The sequence below is a fragment of the Neltuma alba genome, unplaced genomic scaffold, assembly GCF_004799145.2.
Source record: "Neltuma alba isolate B1F8T4 unplaced genomic scaffold, ASM479914v2 tig00007157_pilon, whole genome shotgun sequence".
NCBI classification, from domain to species: domain Eukaryota; kingdom Viridiplantae; phylum Streptophyta; class Magnoliopsida; order Fabales; family Fabaceae; genus Neltuma; species Neltuma alba.
Genome location: NW_021634693.1, coordinates 245,203 through 267,157, shown reverse-complemented (window position 1 = coordinate 267,157; position 21,955 = coordinate 245,203). Strand labels below are relative to the sequence as shown.

Sequence of the window (21,955 nt, the reverse complement as noted above, 5' to 3'; positions counted from 1 at the left end):
TATTAGTAAATTAGTTATTTGAAAATTATAATAAGATCGGAGGAGTACTAACAAAAACTGTATTAATTTTCTATTAAAATATAACAACTTTTTAATTTTACCCTATTTAATATACTCACCTTTAAAAAATAATTTCTATACTATAATAAATTCAAGATAAATAGTACATTCATACTAAAAATTTAACCGAATAACTTATAATAAGATTAAAAAAACTCACTTTTTTTATCTACGAATAAGACAAGAGGAGTAATAACCTTTGTTTTCCTTTTGCCAACATATATAATACCTTTCGCGTCTCATAACTCAGAGAAGACTAATATTAATATCCATCCTTACAATTTGATTAAATTTTAATTTTGATTCGTGTAATTTTAAATCATGATTTTTATGCCTATAATTTTATAAGATTTTAGTCTGATTTGATCAATTTATGGTTTTAATTTTTAAAGTTTTAAATCATAATTTTTTATTCTTAGACTTTTATGAATTGGAGTATTTTCAACTAGTTTTAGCCTTGGTTCATATATTTTTGGCAAATTTTGATTGATTCCTATGAATGTTAACTAATAGTTAACACCCATAAATTCAAATCAAGTTGTTATAAAACTATAAAACCAAAAAACACAATTTAAGATTATAGAGATTAAAATTAAAATTTGATCAAATATAAGTAATAATAAGTACCACTTTCGAGCTCCGATTTTAGATACAAAGCTCGACAAGGGTTTTACATTCTGATAACAACAAGGGTTTTACATTAGTCATATTAAAGTATAACATCTCAATGAAAATGGAAGCAAAAATTTACAAAATGTTCATAAATAAATTTACAAGTACATATACATATTTTAACAACTCATAATAGCAAAATAACAATTACAATTGAAAATTTTGACCCGAGTTTTGTTGATTGCATAATTCTTTTCCACAATTACAAGGCAATTTGTGTTATTCATAAATTATTAACTTTTTTAAATATAAAAAGGTTATAATTATTTCCCATTTTTGTCAATTTTCTTTTAATTAAGATTAACAAACCCTTAATCAAAACCTATGGGATACTAATATTATTATCACTAGGGATCTGTTTGGTATGAGGGAAAATGAGAAAAGAAAAGGGAAGGAAAAATTTTAATAAACTCAATTTAAAAAATTAAAAAATAGAGTTAAAAGCTTTTAATTAATTTTTATTATTCTTTTATGTTACTTCTTTTTATTAAAATTTCTAAGCCCTATTTCTCTAATTTTTTAAGTAGGGCTCATTAAAATTTTTCTCCTCCTCCTCTCCATTGACCTCACACCAAATAGTACCTAGGAAAATCCAACGACACAAGGTGCCTTTCTTATTGAACCCAATCATATTGCTTCGATTACAAGGATGCATAATAATACAACATTTTTTCATTAAAAAAAATAATAGGACATTTCTTTCCTACCTGAACAAGTGATTGGCTAATTGACCGCTGACACTTACATCATTGACTATAAAAAAAATGTAACAACAGGGGAAAAGAAACAAAGAATACATTTGATACAACAATTGTGCAAATCCCTAACAAAGGTGCAAGATGATTCCTTGAACTAAAACCAGGATTTGTTGATAGAATCCAGTAATTTTAAACAGCAATATTCTCGGATTATGGGGCAATTGTACAGTCCATGCAACAAGAAGCGGACTTGTAAAGCCTGCAATCATACAACAAGGTTATGTGAGTCTAGCCTGCTTCATCATTTGTGGATTAGCAACTTCTGACCTCACCAAGGATAAAATATAATCAATTAAAAAATATTGAGTGTTCGGTTGCCCGTTGAAAACCATTCCACCAAAACATAGTTTTAATGGTTCCCAATAGGAACCATACACAAAATCATGTCAGAGACATTTTTTGTTGAGAAGATCAATATAGCAAGTCTTTGTAGTTTTAGCTAATATTTAATCATATACTCATTTTTTCAATCAGGTTCTTATAATTTTACCTAATTTTTAATCAAGTTCCTATAGTTTGATACGATTGATAAAAGGGAAAAAAAACTACATGGATTAAATTAAAAATTAGATGAAACTATCAAGACATGGTTAAAATAAAAAAGGAAAAAAAAAACTACAGATACTTGATTAAAATTAGATGAAACTATGAGGACATGACGAAAAGAAAACAACTTCAGGGAAATAATTAAAAGCTAGGTGAAACTATACAAACTTACACACGTTAGTCTCCTCTGTTCTGTTTTCTAAAGTATATTCTTTACACTCATGTAGTCACATACTCCAGGAAAGTACAAGACCCTCTATATAATCCATTACATTAATCTATTTCTCTCCGGCCACCTAAATATAGTTACAAAAGTAATTCTAGAGGATCCGCATCAGTTATCTTCATTCCTTTGCATTAGAAAGGATATAATTATGGTTTTCCACTCCTTTCTCAACTTACACTAAAGAAATATTCAAGGCCATGCTTAATTCTTAAAGGAGAAGAGCAGTGAGGAGAGGTAGCGTGGAAAAATGCATGCAAAGCTTTATATATTTATAATTGAATAATTACTTCTTATCTTATCCTGATGAAAAGGATGGCAAAAGGGGTAGATCAGTCAAATGACAACCATTTCTGCATTTAAAATGGCATGATCTACTCTTGTTTAGGTTTGTTATCAAACCATGATAAAGCACGGTTTACCGTTTCGTGCTTTGCTTCGTCAATGGATGTACAAAAAGTTGGGGAACCAATTGTAAGAAAGCAAGTTCATATAAACGGGTACGCCAGAATAATAAGAAGAAAGTTCCTTTTTTTTTCCCTTAAACCAGAAGAAGAAAGTTTTTCTTACTATACAATTGCATCACAATCTCACAAGTTCCCAATCTACTTCTGACAAGTCCATAAAGTCAACACCACCATCTTCAAACAAAATCTGCAAAACGAAATGTATATCCATGTTGGTCAAGTGCGCGTGAAAATTACTAAAACATAAACAAAAAAATCTCTTACAGTGTGTTTCTTGGAATATTTATCGAACCGCTTTATGATCCCAAAACACCACCTATACAAGAAAGAGAAAGATCACAAATAAACTCGTCAGCCAAAAAAATATAAGTAAACATGTTAATGAAGTGAAAATAGATTAGATAAGAGAAGAATCTCTAGTAAGAAATAGACAGCTAACATAAACCTCTCTTTTGTGGGGTGATTTATCCTAATAACTTCTCCAATGCAATTGTGCGAGTACTTTGGTACAACTGTAGCATGAGAATGTCCAAAAATACTAAGCAAAACATAACCCAAAAGAGAAAATGATAGCAGAACGTAAAAAATATGTTTTCCGTTAAAAGAACTATCAGACAGAATATAACAACTAAGTACAGCCAAAGCTTACCAGCATGCGAAGGCAAAAAAGAAAAAGGGGAAAAAAAAAAAAAAGCTTACCAGTATGCAAACCTCCATTCTGATAAACCTATCAATAACATAAAAAGGTCCCGTAATTAGCCCATCTTTATGTTGTAGCTTGTAGTTACAAAAGTCGAGAACAATTGAATTGCATAGAGCTAAATTTTAGAAAAAGTGTAGCATGTTATCATGTGTTTTCTTGACAATTAGGTTCTGATTACAATCAGGCAGCATTCTGAGTCGGCAGAACCAGTGGAATTAACACAACTGAGTAATATTCTAAGATAAAGCTTTTGGAGCAACAGCTACTGCCACAATCAAGATCTTAGTCAAGTTGTCAAATCATGCATTATATCAGTTACTTATCCTGACACTTCTCATGCCTTACTTTATAATATAGACTGTAGTCAAACACAGAAAAAGGACAGAACATTATGATTCTGAGCAACCCATAATAGCCCAAAGATTACAAACATACGACATGTAGATGAAACTAATAATAATAATGCACATTATTTATGCTATAACCTGAGGTTATCCCAAATCCATGTAAGGTTTTGTGCTTAAATCAGTGGCACTACCAATAAGCAGTCATAGAAATTAAAGAAAAACAACAAAACGAAAACATACGACCATACTTAAGAATTTGAGAGGCTAGACTCTCCAAAACAAACTCTTTGGCTCCCCGCCCTCCTCTTTCCTATTTGTCAGACTAAGTTACAGTCTTCCTCTCTCCCGGTCAGCTCAATCCCTTCCCTTCCCTTGTCTTTTTTTTTTTTTCCTCTCCTTTAGATGTTTGGATTAGCTTTTTAGAAGTGATTTTATAGAGTAGGAGATGAGTATATGCAAGGAATTCTATCTTGGCTTGTGTAAAAATACTTTTTTTTAAGTGTTTTTTCAGTATACCAAACTCCCCTTTCCTCTGACTAGCTGGGCCATCCAGGCCTATTACGTATATTTAATAGGCATCACACAATAAACATTGAAATAATTAAAAGATATGGTGAAGCTCCACAAAGTGGCCCAAGAATAAGTTTACTTAGACGTTGCCATTTGTCACAAAGGCCACAACAAACCTTCCCAGCCCCAGATTGAGCCAAGGCCGCTCCCCACAAGAAAAAAAGAGAAGTATCTCCAGGATCGTTCACACCAAAACCAGTACAAGCATAATTTTATCTAGTCATTAAAGTCCAATGGGACCGGAGTAATCTATTTATTTACTTCAGCCAAAAAAGGGAAAAAAGAACATATATTTACAGTAGAACAATCTCATCTATATCTAATATTAAGTCCAAAATTAAAAACAAACATGAAAAAATTAGTGACTGCAGAATGAAATATATAAAAGTATACATAGCTTTCAACTATGCTCCCTGATTCAGCTCATGCAAACAACTATGATTCTACATATCTACTGATTAAAAAAAAAAGAAAAAAAAGAAAAAGATGAAAAGACACATAATGACAGAAACAACAGTGTGGGGGAGACACAAAAAAGCAATTAAGAAATTGATGCAGCAATTACAACCTGAGGGAGAAAAATATATTAAATAGCCAGCACTAGCTCACAAGTCAAATAACAGATTGTAAACGTAATATGGTGCCACTTAAATCCATTACGGTTACGTTATAACTGATAATTTGAAAGCCATAGACATACATATTCTTTTGATAAAATTATTTTTAACACTAGAGAAGATGCACCCACCTGATATGCGACTAATTTTAGTGCAGCATCTGATGATGTTTTAGGTTTGGTAGGTCGGACCCCCAACTTACGCCTGCACTCAGCAGCACCACAGTGGCAATCTTGATCTGCACCAAATTGAACAAACCTGCTATGTAGTTAGAATTTAACATTGGTCTTGCAATGTTGTAAGAGGAAATAAAACTGAAAGAATGCAACTAAAAAGTTAAGCATTTGTTCATACTGATAATCGTAAGTAAGATGCTCGCCCTTCCTTATGTCACGTGTTGCAAATATGCCAATTCTTGTTTCACCATCAATTATCCTTATGAAGGAAAGGAGAAAAGGTACAGTCTAAGATAAATTTTAATGTGAAATTAGATGAAATACCTAATATTAAGACATAACGATAAAAAAAAATAGTAAACCATTTCTGCATCTCCGTATTGGGACAGCAACTATGATTTATATATCTTGATTTGTTCCCCTTATATGTTGCATCAATCACCATATCTCTGTTAATTTCACATAAGTAGAAGTTCGTCTCCCCCCGATGTTTCATATTCCAAAGCCTTTCTTCACATGTTTTGTCATCAATGACTGAGAAAGAGGCAATATCCATTAAAGATGGAAGAGACTTCATATTTCACGGCTATGTAGAGACAAACACATAATTATCACCTTCACCAACATATTCAATGACAAAGTCCCCTCGCTTGATATCTTCATCCGCCACAATTCCAGAACCACATTTCTCAGTCTAAATAAACAAAGAAAAGCAAAGTATTAACAAAATATGATTGACATGCTCTATAACTGAATTGCAGAACCTGATTTTGGACAACATTATGCATCAAATGTACATTGCAGAAATAATATAATTCGGAGCTAGGAACTTATACCTGAACCATTTTCATCTTTTTGGTAGGTCGATGCTGAAATGGTTTGTTGAGACAGGAACTGCCACATTTACAGCCTGAAGAGCAGCTAGACATAAGCATCCTGTAGTAAAAAAAAAAAAAAGAATAAATATAACTTCGAGTTCCCAAGGATATGCTGATTTACTTCGGTCTGCACTTATATGCATAAAGAGGAAGCTTTTGCAATAATTACATGGAGCATCAGCAAATTTTGATTCTGAAAACCAAAAATTTCACTTAAGAAAACCTCGATTTCACAAGGACAAGCCACTAGCACTGTAGTCAAAGAGGTCATAACCAAATAATCAATATATCAATATATAATCATATACAATAATGATAAATAAAATTTATAGTAAGGTGCTCTATTGACAAGCTATAAATAATGAGGCTCATTCCTCAGAATTCATATAATGCAATAGAAAATGTGTCTAGTTAACATGTCAGGAAAATAGACAACACAATTGGCCGGCAATGATTTTATTAAATAATTTAGAATGTCAGAATAGATAAGGCAAAGAAATTACAGTAATACATTTGAAAAGGACAACTTACCCACAGTGGCAATATTTACCACACACACTAGAAGACCCAGGGGAAGGAGTACAAGAACAGAATATGCCATCATCATCAAGCCTTCTCTTAACCTTCTTTGTAACATATATATCTTAAATTTGTAAGAACCAACAAAGGGAGTTATCTATATATCTATGTAAGATATAAAAACTCCAACAGGCTGCACTATTTATCATAAGTCATGAATAACGCTGCTCATTTCTCAAATTCTATACAAAGTGTTAGACTTTAGAGAATTAAGTATATATTAGGTTTGTCTTTTTATCAAAATAGCTTAGGCCAATTTAATAGGACTTGACTTAGATTATATACGTTCAATTCATTCTCCAATTAGTCAACGTGAGAATAATGTATTCTAATACAAAGCACAGTCCCCGTTAGTCATAACAAAAAATGAACTACTAAAGATTACTTGTTATATGAAAAATGGAAGGAAAAATTTCAAGTAAACAAAATCTGAATTTGAAATGCAAGCAAAGATTGGAGTGAAATAAATATGAGAAGTATTACTATGGACATTTTTAATAATATTCACAAAGGATACTGCGCTTTATAGAGACGTATGATACTGCCTTCCACTTGTTAAACCAATCTGGAAGTTCAAAATCAACAGGATCTCCTATCTCATTCACCAACTTGTTGAACACAAAGCCTAACCGAGTCTGCTCAGAATTCTGTTAAACAGGAAATAAATCACAAGCATCAGGCACAAGATGATAGCAAAAGGTTACTGTTACGTGTTCTCAAAAAGAACATCTGTCAGAAGAACGCATGTATCAAGCCAAGATAAATTCTTCAGTAGATAAACAATTATCTCGGTAGTCAATTCTTCAATAGACTGAAAAATCCTGAAAAACTTCCATAGTGAACGCAAACTAAAAGTTTTTTTTTTGGAAAAAAAAAAGAAATTTACATGGAATAAATATAATATCTTACTAGGGGTTGACTTTCCACGTAAAGCGTTAACTAATTTGCACGTGTGTGTATGGGAGAGGGAGCAAAAGAGACACATGAAAATGGAGCAGTCAAAGGTATTCCAACTCATAACAACCTTCTTCATGGCAGGCATGCTGGCATTGCCCCTGGTGAAGTCACCTAATGAAAAGTGTTGCGATCAGGTTTGATCTCAATATCTCAACACAGTCTCAGACCACAAATTTGGGTACTAAAAATCAATATCTCAAAATGCACATGGAAGATTTCTCCTGCAACATGGAAGAATTCGTGCGCATGAAGTGAAGTCAGCAAGATGCATAAAAAACTTCCAAGTAAAAATTCCAAAATTCAACCTTAACTCAAAATATCTTATGGAAGTAGCATTGATTAATAAATTCCTCTTATCATATATATGGATCTGTAGCTTTTTATGGCACGCATGAGAATTTCTGAGGAAGAAAGAAAGAAAGTAGATAAGTTAAGCGATAGAATGTGGTTAAATATTTGTTCTTCAGATTGTGTCAGTCAATATAAGCGGAAAAAACGATGAAAACAGCACCACGTAAGAGTACCCGATTCAGTTAATAAAATTGCATACATGATATTGACATCAAGTAAAATTAATCGATCCACACATAACAATATAGAGCAGATTCCTCATCACCCTCAACAGATCCACGCGTCGTCAAGTTCATTTTATTATTACCAATGAGAAAGAAGAGAACCACGAAGACCGGAAATCTTTCATAAGTCTCAAATTAAATACACTTCATAAATGTCTTCGTCAGTTTTCAATATCTGAAGTAGAAAAATGTGCATCTCTTTCCCTTCAAATCAAAGATTTTCCCATTCTTCCCAATCTCACATATTCCGACTTGTCCCCCGTTCGCTTCATCGAGCAGTTCCCATCCCGCATTGTCCATTGAACTTTAAAACTTGTTCGAAACAATTTTTCAGCACTATATCCTAAATATCATATCGTACTTAGAATCCTTACATTTCAAACAAATAACTCAGTGACTAAACATTCGTCTTCAAAAACCTGTAGTATTTCAAGCCAATTCTTTCGCCAGAAACCACGTCCATTTCCCACCATGTACAATTTTTTTTATTAACCATACTGGGTAAGTCAAATGAGTCTTTGGCGGTTCATCAAAGACAACCTTTAATTTTTAAAAAAAAAAATCCAGAGAGCTTCTCTAAAATGATATAGGAGCTACCAATCGAGAAACTAGACAGGGAAAACAAATCAGAGGACAAGCCCCAAACATATTACCCTGGAGAACAAGTATAAAGATATGAAAAGTGACAATGACAGAACCTGCAGGATCTCGGATCCAAAGAACAAGTAGGTTTATAATGAGAGCAGCAATGAGATTTGAGAAGAAGATGAAGACTGCAGCAGCACTTTCTGGAACAAGAGGGAGAATAGTTTTAAAAACTGTAGAAATGGTGGAGTTGAAATTGAATTTGAGATTGGAAGAAATGTAGTGCTACTTGATAACCAGCGAAGGTACCAGCTTGATTTGAAGTGGAAGCCGACGCCGCGGGAAGAGAAGCCAAGTGAGGGTTCGAGTTTAAAGTAAAAGGTCAAGATAGATGGATAACGTAAATAAGAGAAATACACCACAGCAATTGTGAACTTGTCAGTTTAATTCAAACATTGGATGAAGACTTAGCTAAAAATCTGGCAAAAAAACAGAGTTAACTAAAGAAACTCATCTTGCAGCGATTTATTTATATTTCCTTTTTCAGTATTTTCAAATTATAATTTTGGATTGCTGGTCAAAAAGTATAATTTTGGATTTAGAAAAAAATTCAAAAGATTACTAGTAATAATCTACAACAAAAATATAAATTTCATTTCAATCTTTTAATTTTAATCTTATAGATTATCTTTTTATTCCTTAACCTGATTTTGTTAACAAGAAGTAATGAAATGAAAATTTTAAATATTGACAAAATATTTTCTAACATTAACATAATGAATTTAATTCTCAAAATAACAATAATTATAAAAAAATTATTATTTAAATCTAATAATGTTAAAGAGTTGAAAATATATTTTTTAAAATTAAAGAACTAAAAATAAATTTTGTATGCTGGTCAAAAAAATTCGTACAAAATTAGAGAATAAAAGTACACTTCTGCAGATAATTTAATTTTGGAAAAAAATGAATTTTTAATTAATTTTATATTCAGGGCTTTTCTACATTTTTTCTTTCATATTTTAAATTATTTTCAAACCCCACTTCCCACCCTATAAGGTACCTTTGAAAATTAGTCCTCAGCGCTTCAAATGTTTATAAATAGGTCCTCCATCCAGCAAATCGTGAATAAAAAATAATGGTTAGGCAGCAAATGACAATACGACCACAATAATGGTCATAAGTTTCATAACCTTTGAGATTGAGTTTTCTTGCTTTTCTTTTTTTTTTTTCCCACTACGCACCGTATTTTCTTATTAAAAATAATTACATTGGACACACTATTAAATACTACCTATTAAATATTACTTCCGATTCTAATTATAAGAGTTAGTTGACTAATTTGAGGAGATTAAGAAAATAAGTTAAGTTAGTTATTTGTAATAAATAGATATTATCTTTCCTAAAATATCCTTACTAATCAAGTTTATTGGTTAGAACTACCATTATTAATTGAACTGTCTTGAAAAAAAATATATAAATATGATAGACAAATTGGATTCGAATCTTATAATTAGGATTAAAATAAAAGTCAAATAAGATCTTATATTAAAAATCGGAAGTTATAGTAGACATTTCTAAGAGAAATTTGAAATTTCGTTCAGCATGTTATAGTGGAAATTGAGTCTTTTTTTTTTTTAATTTTATGTTTGCCCATTAAGATGAAGAGGGTGCAGAGTCCAGGCAATGGGGGAAATGGAGACAGACGCCTCCAAATAGCAAAAGATTAATAGATATACAATCTAGTGCAAAATCCAAATAGCAAAATATTAATACACATACAAACTAGTGGGAAACTATCAAGGATTAAGTTTAACAAAAAGAATTAGTTTCTCATAACGTTAAAAAAGATATCTATATTTAGTATCTGATAATATATTGAATAAGATTACTTTTAATAAACTAATAATGAGCCTAGCAAAAAAAACTAGCAGTAAATGAAAAAGTAAAAAATTAACTACTTAAAAAGTAACTTATTGGCTCGTATGAAGTCCAGTATTTTTTTAGTCGCAAATAATTTTGTGCTTGACTGCTTGGTAGAAGAGGAAGAGGAGATATTAAGAAAAATGATTATGGTATTTTAAAAAAAACGTGTCACATTCTTATAATTAACTAACTTACCTAACTTCCTTAATTTGTTGTTATTTATAAGTTATTTGTATTCTAAATCCGTAAATAAAAAATGTCTTAATTTAATAATTTTTTTTTTACTTTTTGCTCTTTTTAAAGAAAAGGTATTAAAAAATATGTTCTATATTTTTCTCTCACTTATTTAAGTCAACAGAGATAAAATAAAAAAAATATTAATTACTCTACAAGTGATTTATATTTAGAAACAAAACTTCCTACTTATATTTAGGAACAAATTTTTTTTTATAATTAACTTATAAATAGGAATAAGCTGGTACACTGACGTGATCCATTAGCAACTTGTAATAGAAAACCAAAAATACACTAAAAATAATAAAAATAAATAAAATAGATGTCTTAAGATCCAACTGGTCATTTTATATAGAGAAATATTTACTTCATATTTAGTTGCTAAAAAAACACCCTGATATACAAGCACAAGAAAGTCAAGAAATTTGGTAACATGAGAATTTTCAAGTTTGCAAAATATTTCTGGGTCACACTTCACAAAAAGACGCAAGATGATCTAATAATTACGGAGCAAGGGGCTACTTTATAAGCCCTTATCCGTTGGTTATTGAGACATTAATTGAACTATTTATTAATCAAACATAACAAGATAGTACATACACAAATTCATCCAATTATTTATTGGATAAACAGATGAACATGCATTTCACTATTTAACCATCAATCAATCAATCCATATATGATGTTGGTCAAAAAAAAAAAATCAATCCATATATGATCATGTATCACTTTTTGAGTTGTTCATTGAATCAACCAATGAATATGCAATTTCATTTATGACTTTTCAAAATATGCACATAAATTTGGTGAGTGAATGAATGAGGACCTTATATATATAATATATAAGTATTAATAAATTTCTAAAATCATACTACTTCCTATATTAAAGAAGACAGTTGGCTTGTTTTGATCCTAGATGGGATCTCGATTTATTTTGTTTTTCAATTTTATAATTTTTTTAAAAATATCCTATTAAGAATATTTTCATGAAAGAGTAGTTACAATACACATAGTTAAAAAAAGTATTCTATAAGAATTAACACATATTTATTATAAATAATTAAATTAATTAATTTTTTTAATATTCACAAACTAGTTATCTAATTTTTATAGTATATTAAGAATATGATTATTTAAAAAATACTTATAGAGATATTTACATATTAGTTGAAAAATTATCTAATCAGTATTGACATGTCTATTTCTTAATATTTAGATCAGCCTGAATTTACATACACACACTACTTTTGATTCTTAATATAAAAGTTAGTTAACTAATTTGAGCAGATTAAGAAAATTAGTTAAATTAGTTAGTTATAATCAATATGTGTTGTTTTTACTAAAATATCCTTACTAATCAAGTGTATTGGCTAGAACTACTATTATTACAATGACTACATTAAAAAAAAGGATAAATGTGATAAACAAAGTAGACTATGATATTATATTTAGGACCAAAATATAAGCCAAACAAACTCTTATATTAAAAACAGAAAGTAGTATAATGCTACTACCTCCAGTTGTTAATATAAAAGCTAGTTAAGTAATTTAAGTAGATTAAGAAAACCAGTTAAATTAGTCATTTATAATAAATAGATGTTGTTTTTTTTCAAAAAATATCTTTACTAATCTAATGTATTAGCTAGAACTACCATTATTATAAAAACTATTTTGAAATAAATAAATAAATATAAGAAAAAAAAGTAAATTAAGTTTTTATATTTAGAATCAAGATAAAAGTCAAATGGCAGTAGTTGTATTTACTAAGATATAATTTTCTTATTAATATTAAAAAAATATACAGAGGTTAGTGTCGGGGATTGGGAAATGAGCCTAAGCAAAAGAATATGCTCGGGTGCTAGGGAGGTTTCGTCAGTAATTAGACAACCTGATGATGAGAGATGTACATGATTTTTGTAAGGTTGATATTGCCTTTTCGGGGAGCATCTTTATCCCTTAATTTCCCAATCAAAAATGAGTTGTTTCACCTCCATATATTCAAATAATATTATCTTATATATCTCCACCGTTTATTCCATAAATATTACATTATATATATAGACGCAAGATCTTGTGCAGAAGGGAAAATAGCAGTAGAAAATCTAGGGTCAAAGAAGAAGAAGAAGAAGAAGGCTACGCTGAAGCTGAGGAAGTGAGATATTCATCCTTGCGTCTTCTCTGGGCTCCATGCCTGTTGTTATTTGGAGGTGAGATATATTACTTTCCTTTTCTTCCTCTCCTGCTCCTTCTCCATGGATCGGTGCTTTGTTTTTCTCTATGTTGGTCTCCTAAGCTCTGATATCTCGCTTTTATGATGTTTCTTGTAATGTCTTAATTTTTTTAATTTTATTTTTTTTCTAATTTTGATTTTTAGCTTCTAACATAAAGTAAAGGACATTCTGATATCTTGCAGCTATAAATAGTGTAATTTTGTTTTTTTTATGATTTTTTTAAAGAAAATAAGTGGAAACTACAAAATTTGGGGTTTTTTTTTTTTGAGAAAAACGTAAAAAAAAAACTAAATTACGCCATTTAAAATACTGGAAAATTTCTCATTTTATCTAGGAGCTCGGAAGGAAAAAATTCCAAAGAAATAATTAAGAGGTTAGAACATTAAAAAATGAGATATTATAGGCTCCAATCCTAATAATATCATACACATGGATAGCTGGCAAGATATGCAGTTGGAATGAAAATAACATGATTTTCTAAGTTTAAAATGGGCAATTCAAGTCACCATCCTCAAAAGTGGGGTTCAGTTCCCCATACAGGTGGACTAGTTAGGAACATTTCACCATTTCAAGTATGTACCACACTACATGCTGAGGTGATTTTTCTCTTTCTTGTTGGATAGAAGGAACATGGTGGGTGTGTTATTGTGCCTTATTGATATAAGAGTGATTACCCATGCGGTTGGGTCCTATTCTTATCACCTCTTGCTGTATTTGTATCTACTCATTGCCATTTTCTTTTTGAAAAAGAAAAGCTCATAAAAGTATTTTAAAATCACCTGCTTACCTTCTTTAATATGGTCTATTTTGCATGCATTTAGACTAGAGTAAAGTTTTTTTTTTTTTAAAAAAAAAAAGCCTTATTAACCAAGGGAGTGCAAGTAAGTAAAAAAATCTTGATTGACCTGGTCTAGTTTGACCTAATTCGATTTGGTTTGAAGTTGAAAAAAAAACTAATTTGAACATTGGTATCCACTTACCAAACTAAGTTGGCTATTGGGGTTAGACTAAATTAAACTTCAAATTAGCTTTTAAAACCAATTAGTCTAGTCACCGATAGGAATTGAATTTGGTAAAAGGAGTTAATATTTTCACAACATAGTGAACTAAGATTAGAATTCTCATCAAAAGATATGTTCACATTTAGTGTACAACGTAACATTGCGTCCAACATGATTGCTTCCAATAAGATATGTGCCTAGGGGAAAAAAACTCTAGTCTTTTTGTTTTTAATATTTTCCCTATTTTTTCAAATATTATTTTGTCCCACAAGATAAGGACAATTATGTTTAGTCTGGTGTAAATCATACTAAATTTTGGGTTAGACATTTACCAATTTGGTCTACTCTTTACACAACTCTCATCTCAATTACTTTACATTAGATAAAAATATTTCAATGAGAATATATATACATATGATAACAATTGATAGATGCCAACAGGATAATGCCAACAGGAGAAGAAGATGTGAGGTTGGTCTTTCCAACCTCAAAACAAGCCAAACCAAAATTTTTTTTAAATAAAGTTATATTAAATGCATTGGACTTTTTTAATTAATTTGGCTCTCCCTACTTTGAAACAATGCTGTGATGGAAAGCGATTCAAGATTTTTTTTTGACAAAAAGACAATTTTATATAACAAAATAAAATGAGTACAAAAAAAAGCTTGCCAATCATATTCAGTCAATTTGTGCAAAGCCCAAATGAACCAAAGGAGAAGGCCGGCCCAGAACATCGGCAACATGAAAATAACAGACAAAACAACAACACAAAACAAAAAACTAAAAGTAGAGGGAAAAAAAACATAAAAGACACATACAGTAACATTTCTTGCAATATCGACCTCATGATACAAAGTCAACAAAAGAGACTCAAACCAAAATACAAGTTGTGGCTCACACAAGCTAAGACATTGCCATCAATGACACTCCAGAGAATCCCAATGACCATAAGCATCATTTACACTAACTATTGTATGGAGTAAAGGCCATCAAATTATACCACTAAGAGTCAAAGCTCAGGCATAGGTATCCCCAGGTGTACTACAAAAGTCCCTGGCAGCATACACCAATAAGCAAGGATTTGGCATGAAAACCAAGGCAAAGAAATGCCAGTGAACATGCAACAAAGCTAGTGCTTGAGCAAGTAACTCACAAGATAGCATTAAGTAGCAACATCCACATAAACTTGGAAAAACAAAGACTGAACAAAAGCAACTGTAACTAAACAAACACAAGGACATACATAGCTTATTAACGGAAAGCAACCATCATAGAGTAAAAAAATATCAAAAGACAAAAAGGTTGCAATACTGCTTGATGGACCTCCAAGTGGCTGCTAAAGAACTTGGAGGCCACAAAAAGTACCATCCACATGGGCAGAGCTCTTTGACACAAACTCCAACAAAACTCAAAATATTAGTAGGAAGTTCATCCCGGGTACGCTCCCTTGAAAAAGCAATGAAAGCGATTCAAGAGCTTGCTCATTCTCAAGTACGAGATAGGGCCATATCTTGTCTCACGTTGTTTGTCTTCAGCTCATGCAATAAATTAATGAACTTACGGTTCAGATATTTTCCATAACATTTTTTTTAAAAATCTCATTATGAAGTACTAAAAAAATGTAATTATAAATGGCATAAACTTATTATCATTTTCTGTATTGAAACTTATTGTTGCATGCTGCTAGCTTAGCTTGTTATAAAAAAACTTTGTGATTAAAATTTCCTTGTTAGGACTCACTGCAATTTTCTTACTTTTTTTCTCTATTTGATTTTGATTTTTATTTATATCACTATATTTTTAATGTGAACTATAAATTAAATTATTTAATTATAAATAATACATATTTCTGTAATTAAGTTTTATGTCTTATACTAATATTAATTTGGATTTTCGGTTTTATAATTTTATAATTTACATATTTTTATAATTTCATTTTAACTATAATTTATTTTTTTAAATGTTAAATATAAGTGTCGATATAAAATAGGTTAAAGTACATATTCAATCATTTAAATTTATATAACATTTTAATTTGGTCTTTTAACTTAAAAAAATATTTTTAGTCTTTTAACTGTAAAATTATTAGTTTTAAATGATGATTTTTTAGAAAATTATGTTTGTTTAAAAATTAAACTTAATAAATTAACATTTGAGAATGTTTTATTAATATTCAAGATCTCAATACCTTGTCAACAGTATTAGAATTAAAGAACTAAAAATAAAATATTCTTTTTATTCTATAAAATATAAAGTCTATAAAAAAATATTTTATCTTCTAGTATGTCCTAAATAAGGGATTAATAAAAACTTTAAATAAAATTTGATTAATCCAATACTGTTTTTATATTCTTTTTCCTAACATGATCCGGATCATGAAAAGACAAACGAATGAAATTAAAGTCTAATTACGTAATAATTTGGCCTACCTTTATACTTTGTCTTGTTTTAACATGCTTAGGTTTTATCATAATGCATCATCAATTAAAAATAGAATAAAGAGTTCTAATATGTTTAGCTAAAGTTATTTTATTTCCTTTGACAAAACATGAGCATAGCATAATTTGAGTTTTGTCGCTAATGCTTAACCCGGCTTGATTATGGTTAAAATATTCTTTTGGTCCCTTATAATATCATTTTATATTTTATTTTTTTGTATTAACTTTATTTAATTTCAAATTAATTCCTTCATTTTTTTTGCCGATTTTATGTTTGTTCATTAACGCTGTTTAGTTTCCATTTCGTTCGCTAATTTTATTTTATGTTTTCATCTATGTATATTTGTTTAGGCTATGCATATTTAGGTTTGTTCATTTATTCTTTCTCTAATAGCTAACAAATTTAGTTTACTAATGAACCATCGAACCCGCGTAACAATTTTCTGTTATGCACTTTAGAGAAATGAATCAAATGACAATATTTTTAAGAAATATTAATCATTTAATAAAAGTTTTGACTTGATTAAGAGTTCAACATTCACTCTAAGTCAAATTTTATAGTTTTGATTTGATTAAAATTTGTTCTATAAATTTTGACTCAATGTGAATAAGCTCATATAGTTTTAATCATTTAAAATATTGGTCTCTACGTTTTAAGAAAATAAAATTATAAGAACAAAATTTATTTATTAAAACTTAGGGACTAATATTTATAATTGTTGAAATTATATGAATGAGGTTGTACTCAGTTAAGGTCGAGGGACTTAGTTAATAATTAAGTTCATTCAAAAAAAGCTCAGAATCTTAGCTATAACTGATTTAAGATTATAAGGAGCAAGTGATTGATTTCTCCAAATTTTTATAGAAAAAGTTTAAATAATTTTTAAAAAATAATTAAAACGATAAAAGTAAAATATAAAATAAAATTAGGGACATGAATATCTTCCAGACAAGAGCAAACATAGCAGGCCATTGGAATAAGTTTCTAAACCCGCCGGCAAAATTTGTGTCTGTTAGTAATTAAAATGAAGAAATCCTAATCTGTAGCTTCTCTCTGTCTCATGCAGAACTCATCACCTCACTTTATCTCAAATCAAATCATTCAATCCAAAATAAGAAATGTTTTAAAAATCTTATGCTCTTCTTTACATCACTTTACACCCACATTTTTTGTATTTAATTCATGTGCAAATAACCATAAAAAATTTGTCATCTTTTAGGGAAGTTTGATTGGTTCCTTGGTATCATATAGAAGTTCAATCTCATAACCTTCTGTGTTTCCAATATTAAAACTATGGCCGGCCTGCCATTTGCACTTTGTTTCCTGCATCGTTTTGTCTTAGCCATAAAACTTGACCTCACTAGCAAAATTGCAGAATAGCTAGCTTGCTTCATCATCATCATCACCACACTCTATGCTTCTTCGTCTTCTTCTTCCATTCATTCACAGTCTTAAGCCATGTTCATCATTCTGAGAAACTCATCACCAATCTTCCTCCTCTTGCTATCTCTGTTTCTTTCTCTTTCTTTATCCTCTTCAATCCCAGACTATACATCTTGCTTGATCCATCACAACATCAAAAACTTCACCAGATTCCCTGACCAATCCTCTACTCACAGTTATGATGCTGACTACTTCAAAATCCTCAACTTCTCCATCCAGAACCTTCGCTTTGCACAGCTTAACATCCCAAAACCTATAGCAATTGTTCTGCCTGAGAGCTTGGAGCAGCTAAGGAGCAGTGTGGTGTGTTGTAGGGAATTCTCTGTAGGCATCAGAGTGAGATGTGGTGGACACAGCTACGAAGGGACTTCCTCTGTGGCCAATGATGGAGCTCCATTTGTCATCATTGACCTCATGAACCTGAACCATGTTCAGGTGGATATGGAGGCTGAAATAGCGTGGGTCGAAGGTGGGGCCACCCTAGGAGAGACCTACTATGCAATATCTCTGGCCAGCAAGGCCCACGGGTTTTCAGCAGGGTCATGCCCAACCGTGGGCGTAGGTGGGCATATTGGGGGAGGTGGTTTTGGGCTTTTGTCAAGAAAATATGGGCTTGCAGCAGATAATGTGGTGGATGCACTTATTATAGATGCTGATGGGAATTTACTTAACAGGCAAGAAATGGGAGAAGATGTGTTTTGGGCTATTAGAGGAGGTGGGGGTGGTGTTTGGGGGATTGTATATGCCTGGAAGATCAAATTACAAAAGGTGCCAGAAACTGTAACGAGTTTCATAGTCTCAAGAACAGGCACAAAAGATCATCTTCAGAAACTAGTTGATAAATGGCAATATGTAGCACCAAGATTGGAAGATGACTATTATTTTTCATGCTTTGTTGGTGCAGGCTTGCCTGAAGCTAAATCTAAAGGATTATCTGCAACTTTTAAAGGGTTTTATCTGGGTCCTAGGCACAAGGCCATCTCTGTTATAAACCAGGTTTTCCCTGAACTGGGTATTGAGGAAGAAGATTGCAAAGAAATGAGTTGGATTGAGTCTATAGTTTTCTTCTCTGGCCTAACAAATGGAGCCACAGTGTCTGACTTGAAGAACAGGTATATGCAAGACAAGGAATATTTCAAGGCCAAATCAGACTTTGTGAGGAGTCATATTCCTCTAGAGGGGATAGAAACTGCTTTGAACATACTTGAGAAGGAGCCAAAAGGTTATGTCATTTTGGACCCTTATGGTGGGATGATGCACAATATAAGCAGTGAATCCATAGCTTTTCCTCACAGAAAAGGCAATCTCTTCACCATTCAGTACCTGATATACTGGAAAGAAGCCGATGATGGCAGAAGCAGTGAATATATTGAGTGGATAAGAGAGTTCTATGATTCTATGACTTCATTTGTTTCATGGGGTCCTAGGGCTGCATACATCAATTACTTGGACTTTGATCTTGGAATAATGGTGGAACCCATTAACACAAAGGCTGCAGGGGAACAAGCCAGAGTTTGGGGTGAAAGGTACTTCTTGAGCAACTATGATAGACTGGTTAAAGCCAAGACTCTGATTGATCCCAATAATGTTTTCACTAATCAACAAGGCATTCCTCCCTTATCTTCTTCCATCAGTTCAATGTGATGCTAGACTTGTACAGGTGAGTTTAAGTTTCAGCTCCTCTGTAAATATGTGCATTTACAAGTTTGATTCTGCAATGCATGTGTTAGAAAACGCATCTGAAGTCTGGTATTTAATCGTATAGTGTGCAAGTTATAAATACATTGTAAAAGGTTTGCAAGCTCTTTCCTTTGGCACTATGGCAAAAAGTAGTAGTACGTACTACGTACATCTCATATATCTAATAAGACTTAATATTAATGTCCATTATTCTTGAGATCTATCAGTTCAAACTTCTTTTTTCTCACTATTTGTTCTGAAATTAAATCAGGAAAACTAATCATAACGAATAATCAAAATTCACTTTGCTTAGAAAGTTCATGTTGAATACAATATCAATATCCCTGGAATTCTTTATATAACTTAAGAAGATTAGGATGTTTGAGTAGAAATAAAACCATGGTTTTAAAAGTGTTTTTACGGTATGTGAAGTAAATATGTAGAGGAGTTTGTCTCGATTTGCGGAAAAGTGCTTCTGAGAAGTGCTTCTGAGGTCACCCAAACACTTCCTAAGTAAATTTTATCAAAGTATTAGACATTTGTAATATGTCTTTTATAAGGTAATAATATATCAAGGCGAAATTTATTGCATAATTATTATACATAACATTTAAAACGAAGAAAAATCTTATATGCTTAGCCTGATAAACAAATAAGTTTGATAGCTAAGGGCCTTACTCTATGTCACTAAGTTTGGATGTCCCTCCAAACCATGGTTTGAAGAACCAAACCATGGTTTGGGAAGAAACCAGCCAAACAGGGAGAGAAATGTGAAACCATGGTTTGGGGGTCAAACCATGGTTTTAAACTCCAAAACCATGGTTTTGAACCCCAAAACCATGGTTTCAGCAGAAGTGGTTTGAAGTTGCTTCTGGCTCAAATTTTCCAGACATTGATGTGGGCCCAACAACATATGACAAAGCAGCCCCCATAATGACTGACTCTCATTCTACACTCGGTTCTTCACTATTTAATCTTATAATTTATAAATATATATACACATATTAATTATTTATTAGTTATATTATCTTATATATTATTAATTATGTTAGTAAAAATTATTTTATTAACAATTTTATTTCTTCAAATCAAAATATATTATAAAATCTATCCCTTATATAATTATAATATTAATTTATGCCCTTTTTAGTAATTTGCACATATAAAAAGTGTTTCTGGTAACAACTATCCAAACACTCTCACTTCTCAGAATCACTTTTTCATAAAATCTATTCTCTCCAAAATCTATTTTCCAAACCATGGTTTGGTTTTATCTAAACACACCAGTCTATTAACTTATTTGATTGAGAGATTGGAGCTGACCTTTTTCCAAACAAATTAGGTTTCAAGGCGAAATAAAAGAATAATATTAATTCACAAGTAAATAAAAAATTCATATATAGTTTATATACAAGTCAACAAGACAGCGTGATTAGTAAAACATAAATATGATATATTGCTATTTTTTTTAAAAAAAAGAAAACTCAAAATGATGTTTCAGGATTAGGAGTTTGATTCACCTCTGATCCATCGGTTTAATTAAGCAATCTGAATTGGGCTTTAATATGGGAAAATTTGAGCTAAATGCCTGGACTTAATAAATTTTTAAGCCAATGAGATTCTAAAATTCAATTCAGTCTCTCCAACCCAAAATAAAATTAAATGAAAAAGAAAAAAAATATCATTTAACCCATAGAAAATTGGGCGTCTTAATTTTCTAATTTAGCTTGAGAGTTCTTGGAGGATCAAGACAATGGTACCTCCGGGATAGTAATATTTTCGGGTTCAAAATCAATTATTGATTGTGACAAAAAAAATTTATTTGAATTTTTTTTAATTTAATCAAGTGGTTTTTCTTTTCGAGGTTTAGAGCACAAAGGGTTTTCATTTCTCCCAACAATTACACTTCTCAAAATTCGAACTTGTGTTCTCTTCTGACTTACCACCTTAACCAACAACTAGTTAGTCTTTATTTGAATTTTTATTATACTTCTCTTATATGAAACCATCTTGAACAATAAAATATTATTAATTGATGGCTATAACTATGTTTTATTGTGCTTCTCTGATCTAAAATGGTCTTGACATCTATATATTTCCCTTGATTAGTTGACTGAATCGAATATTTCGGTTAATTTGATTAATCATTATCATTTTGGTATATAAAATTGGTTCTATATATTTAGATTCAGTTTTTATTAAAAACTAAATAAAAAACCAAATGCTTACTCCTAAAAGGTACAATGTTACATATGAAAATTTATATCACAGGACAGAAAAATAACAAC

At 30.9% G+C, this 21,955-nt stretch overlaps 2 protein-coding genes across 2 annotated transcripts; one reads left to right on the top strand and one right to left on the bottom strand.

Moving 5' to 3' along the window:
• Positions 1-1,501: 1,501 nt before the first annotated feature.
• Positions 1,502-7,671, bottom strand: LOC114751914 (histone-lysine N-methyltransferase ASHH3-like). The gene is made up of 13 exons (XM_028940607.1): positions 7,621-7,671; positions 7,114-7,243; positions 6,549-6,660; positions 5,976-6,075; positions 5,755-5,833; positions 5,502-5,673; positions 5,318-5,398; positions 5,095-5,221; positions 3,426-3,453; positions 3,172-3,238; positions 2,991-3,042; positions 2,830-2,913; positions 1,502-1,689 (listed from the first exon to the last, which is right to left on the bottom strand). Exons 1-12 carry the CDS (start codon positions 7,636-7,638, stop codon positions 2,842-2,844), a joined length of 1,038 nt encoding a protein of 345 aa, XP_028796440.1. The 5' UTR covers positions 7,639-7,671; the 3' UTR covers positions 1,502-1,689; positions 2,830-2,841.
• A 10,309-nt stretch (positions 7,672-17,980) lies between these two features.
• LOC114751913 (reticuline oxidase-like) lies at positions 17,981-19,874 on the top strand. The gene has a single exon (XM_028940606.1). The coding sequence runs from the start codon at positions 18,003-18,005 to the stop codon at positions 19,629-19,631; it is 1,629 nt and encodes a 542-aa protein (XP_028796439.1). The 5' UTR covers positions 17,981-18,002; the 3' UTR covers positions 19,632-19,874.
• Positions 19,875-21,955: the final 2,081 nt, after the last annotated feature.

Bases quoted from the DNA above. Each gene is read 5' to 3' on its own strand.
- LOC114751914 (XM_028940607.1), bottom strand. The intron at 5,834-5,975 runs GTATAAGTTCCT...TTGTTTATTTAG, and splicing joins AAAAGATGAAAATGGTTCAG to ACTGAGAAATGTGGTTCTGG. The intron at 3,043-3,171 runs GTTTATGTTAGC...TTTCTTGTATAG, and splicing joins AATCACCCCACAAAAGAGAG to GTGGTGTTTTGGGATCATAA.
- LOC114751913 (XM_028940606.1), top strand. From the start codon at position 18,003: ATGTTCATCATTCTGAGAAACTCATCACCAATCTTCCTCCTCTTGCTA.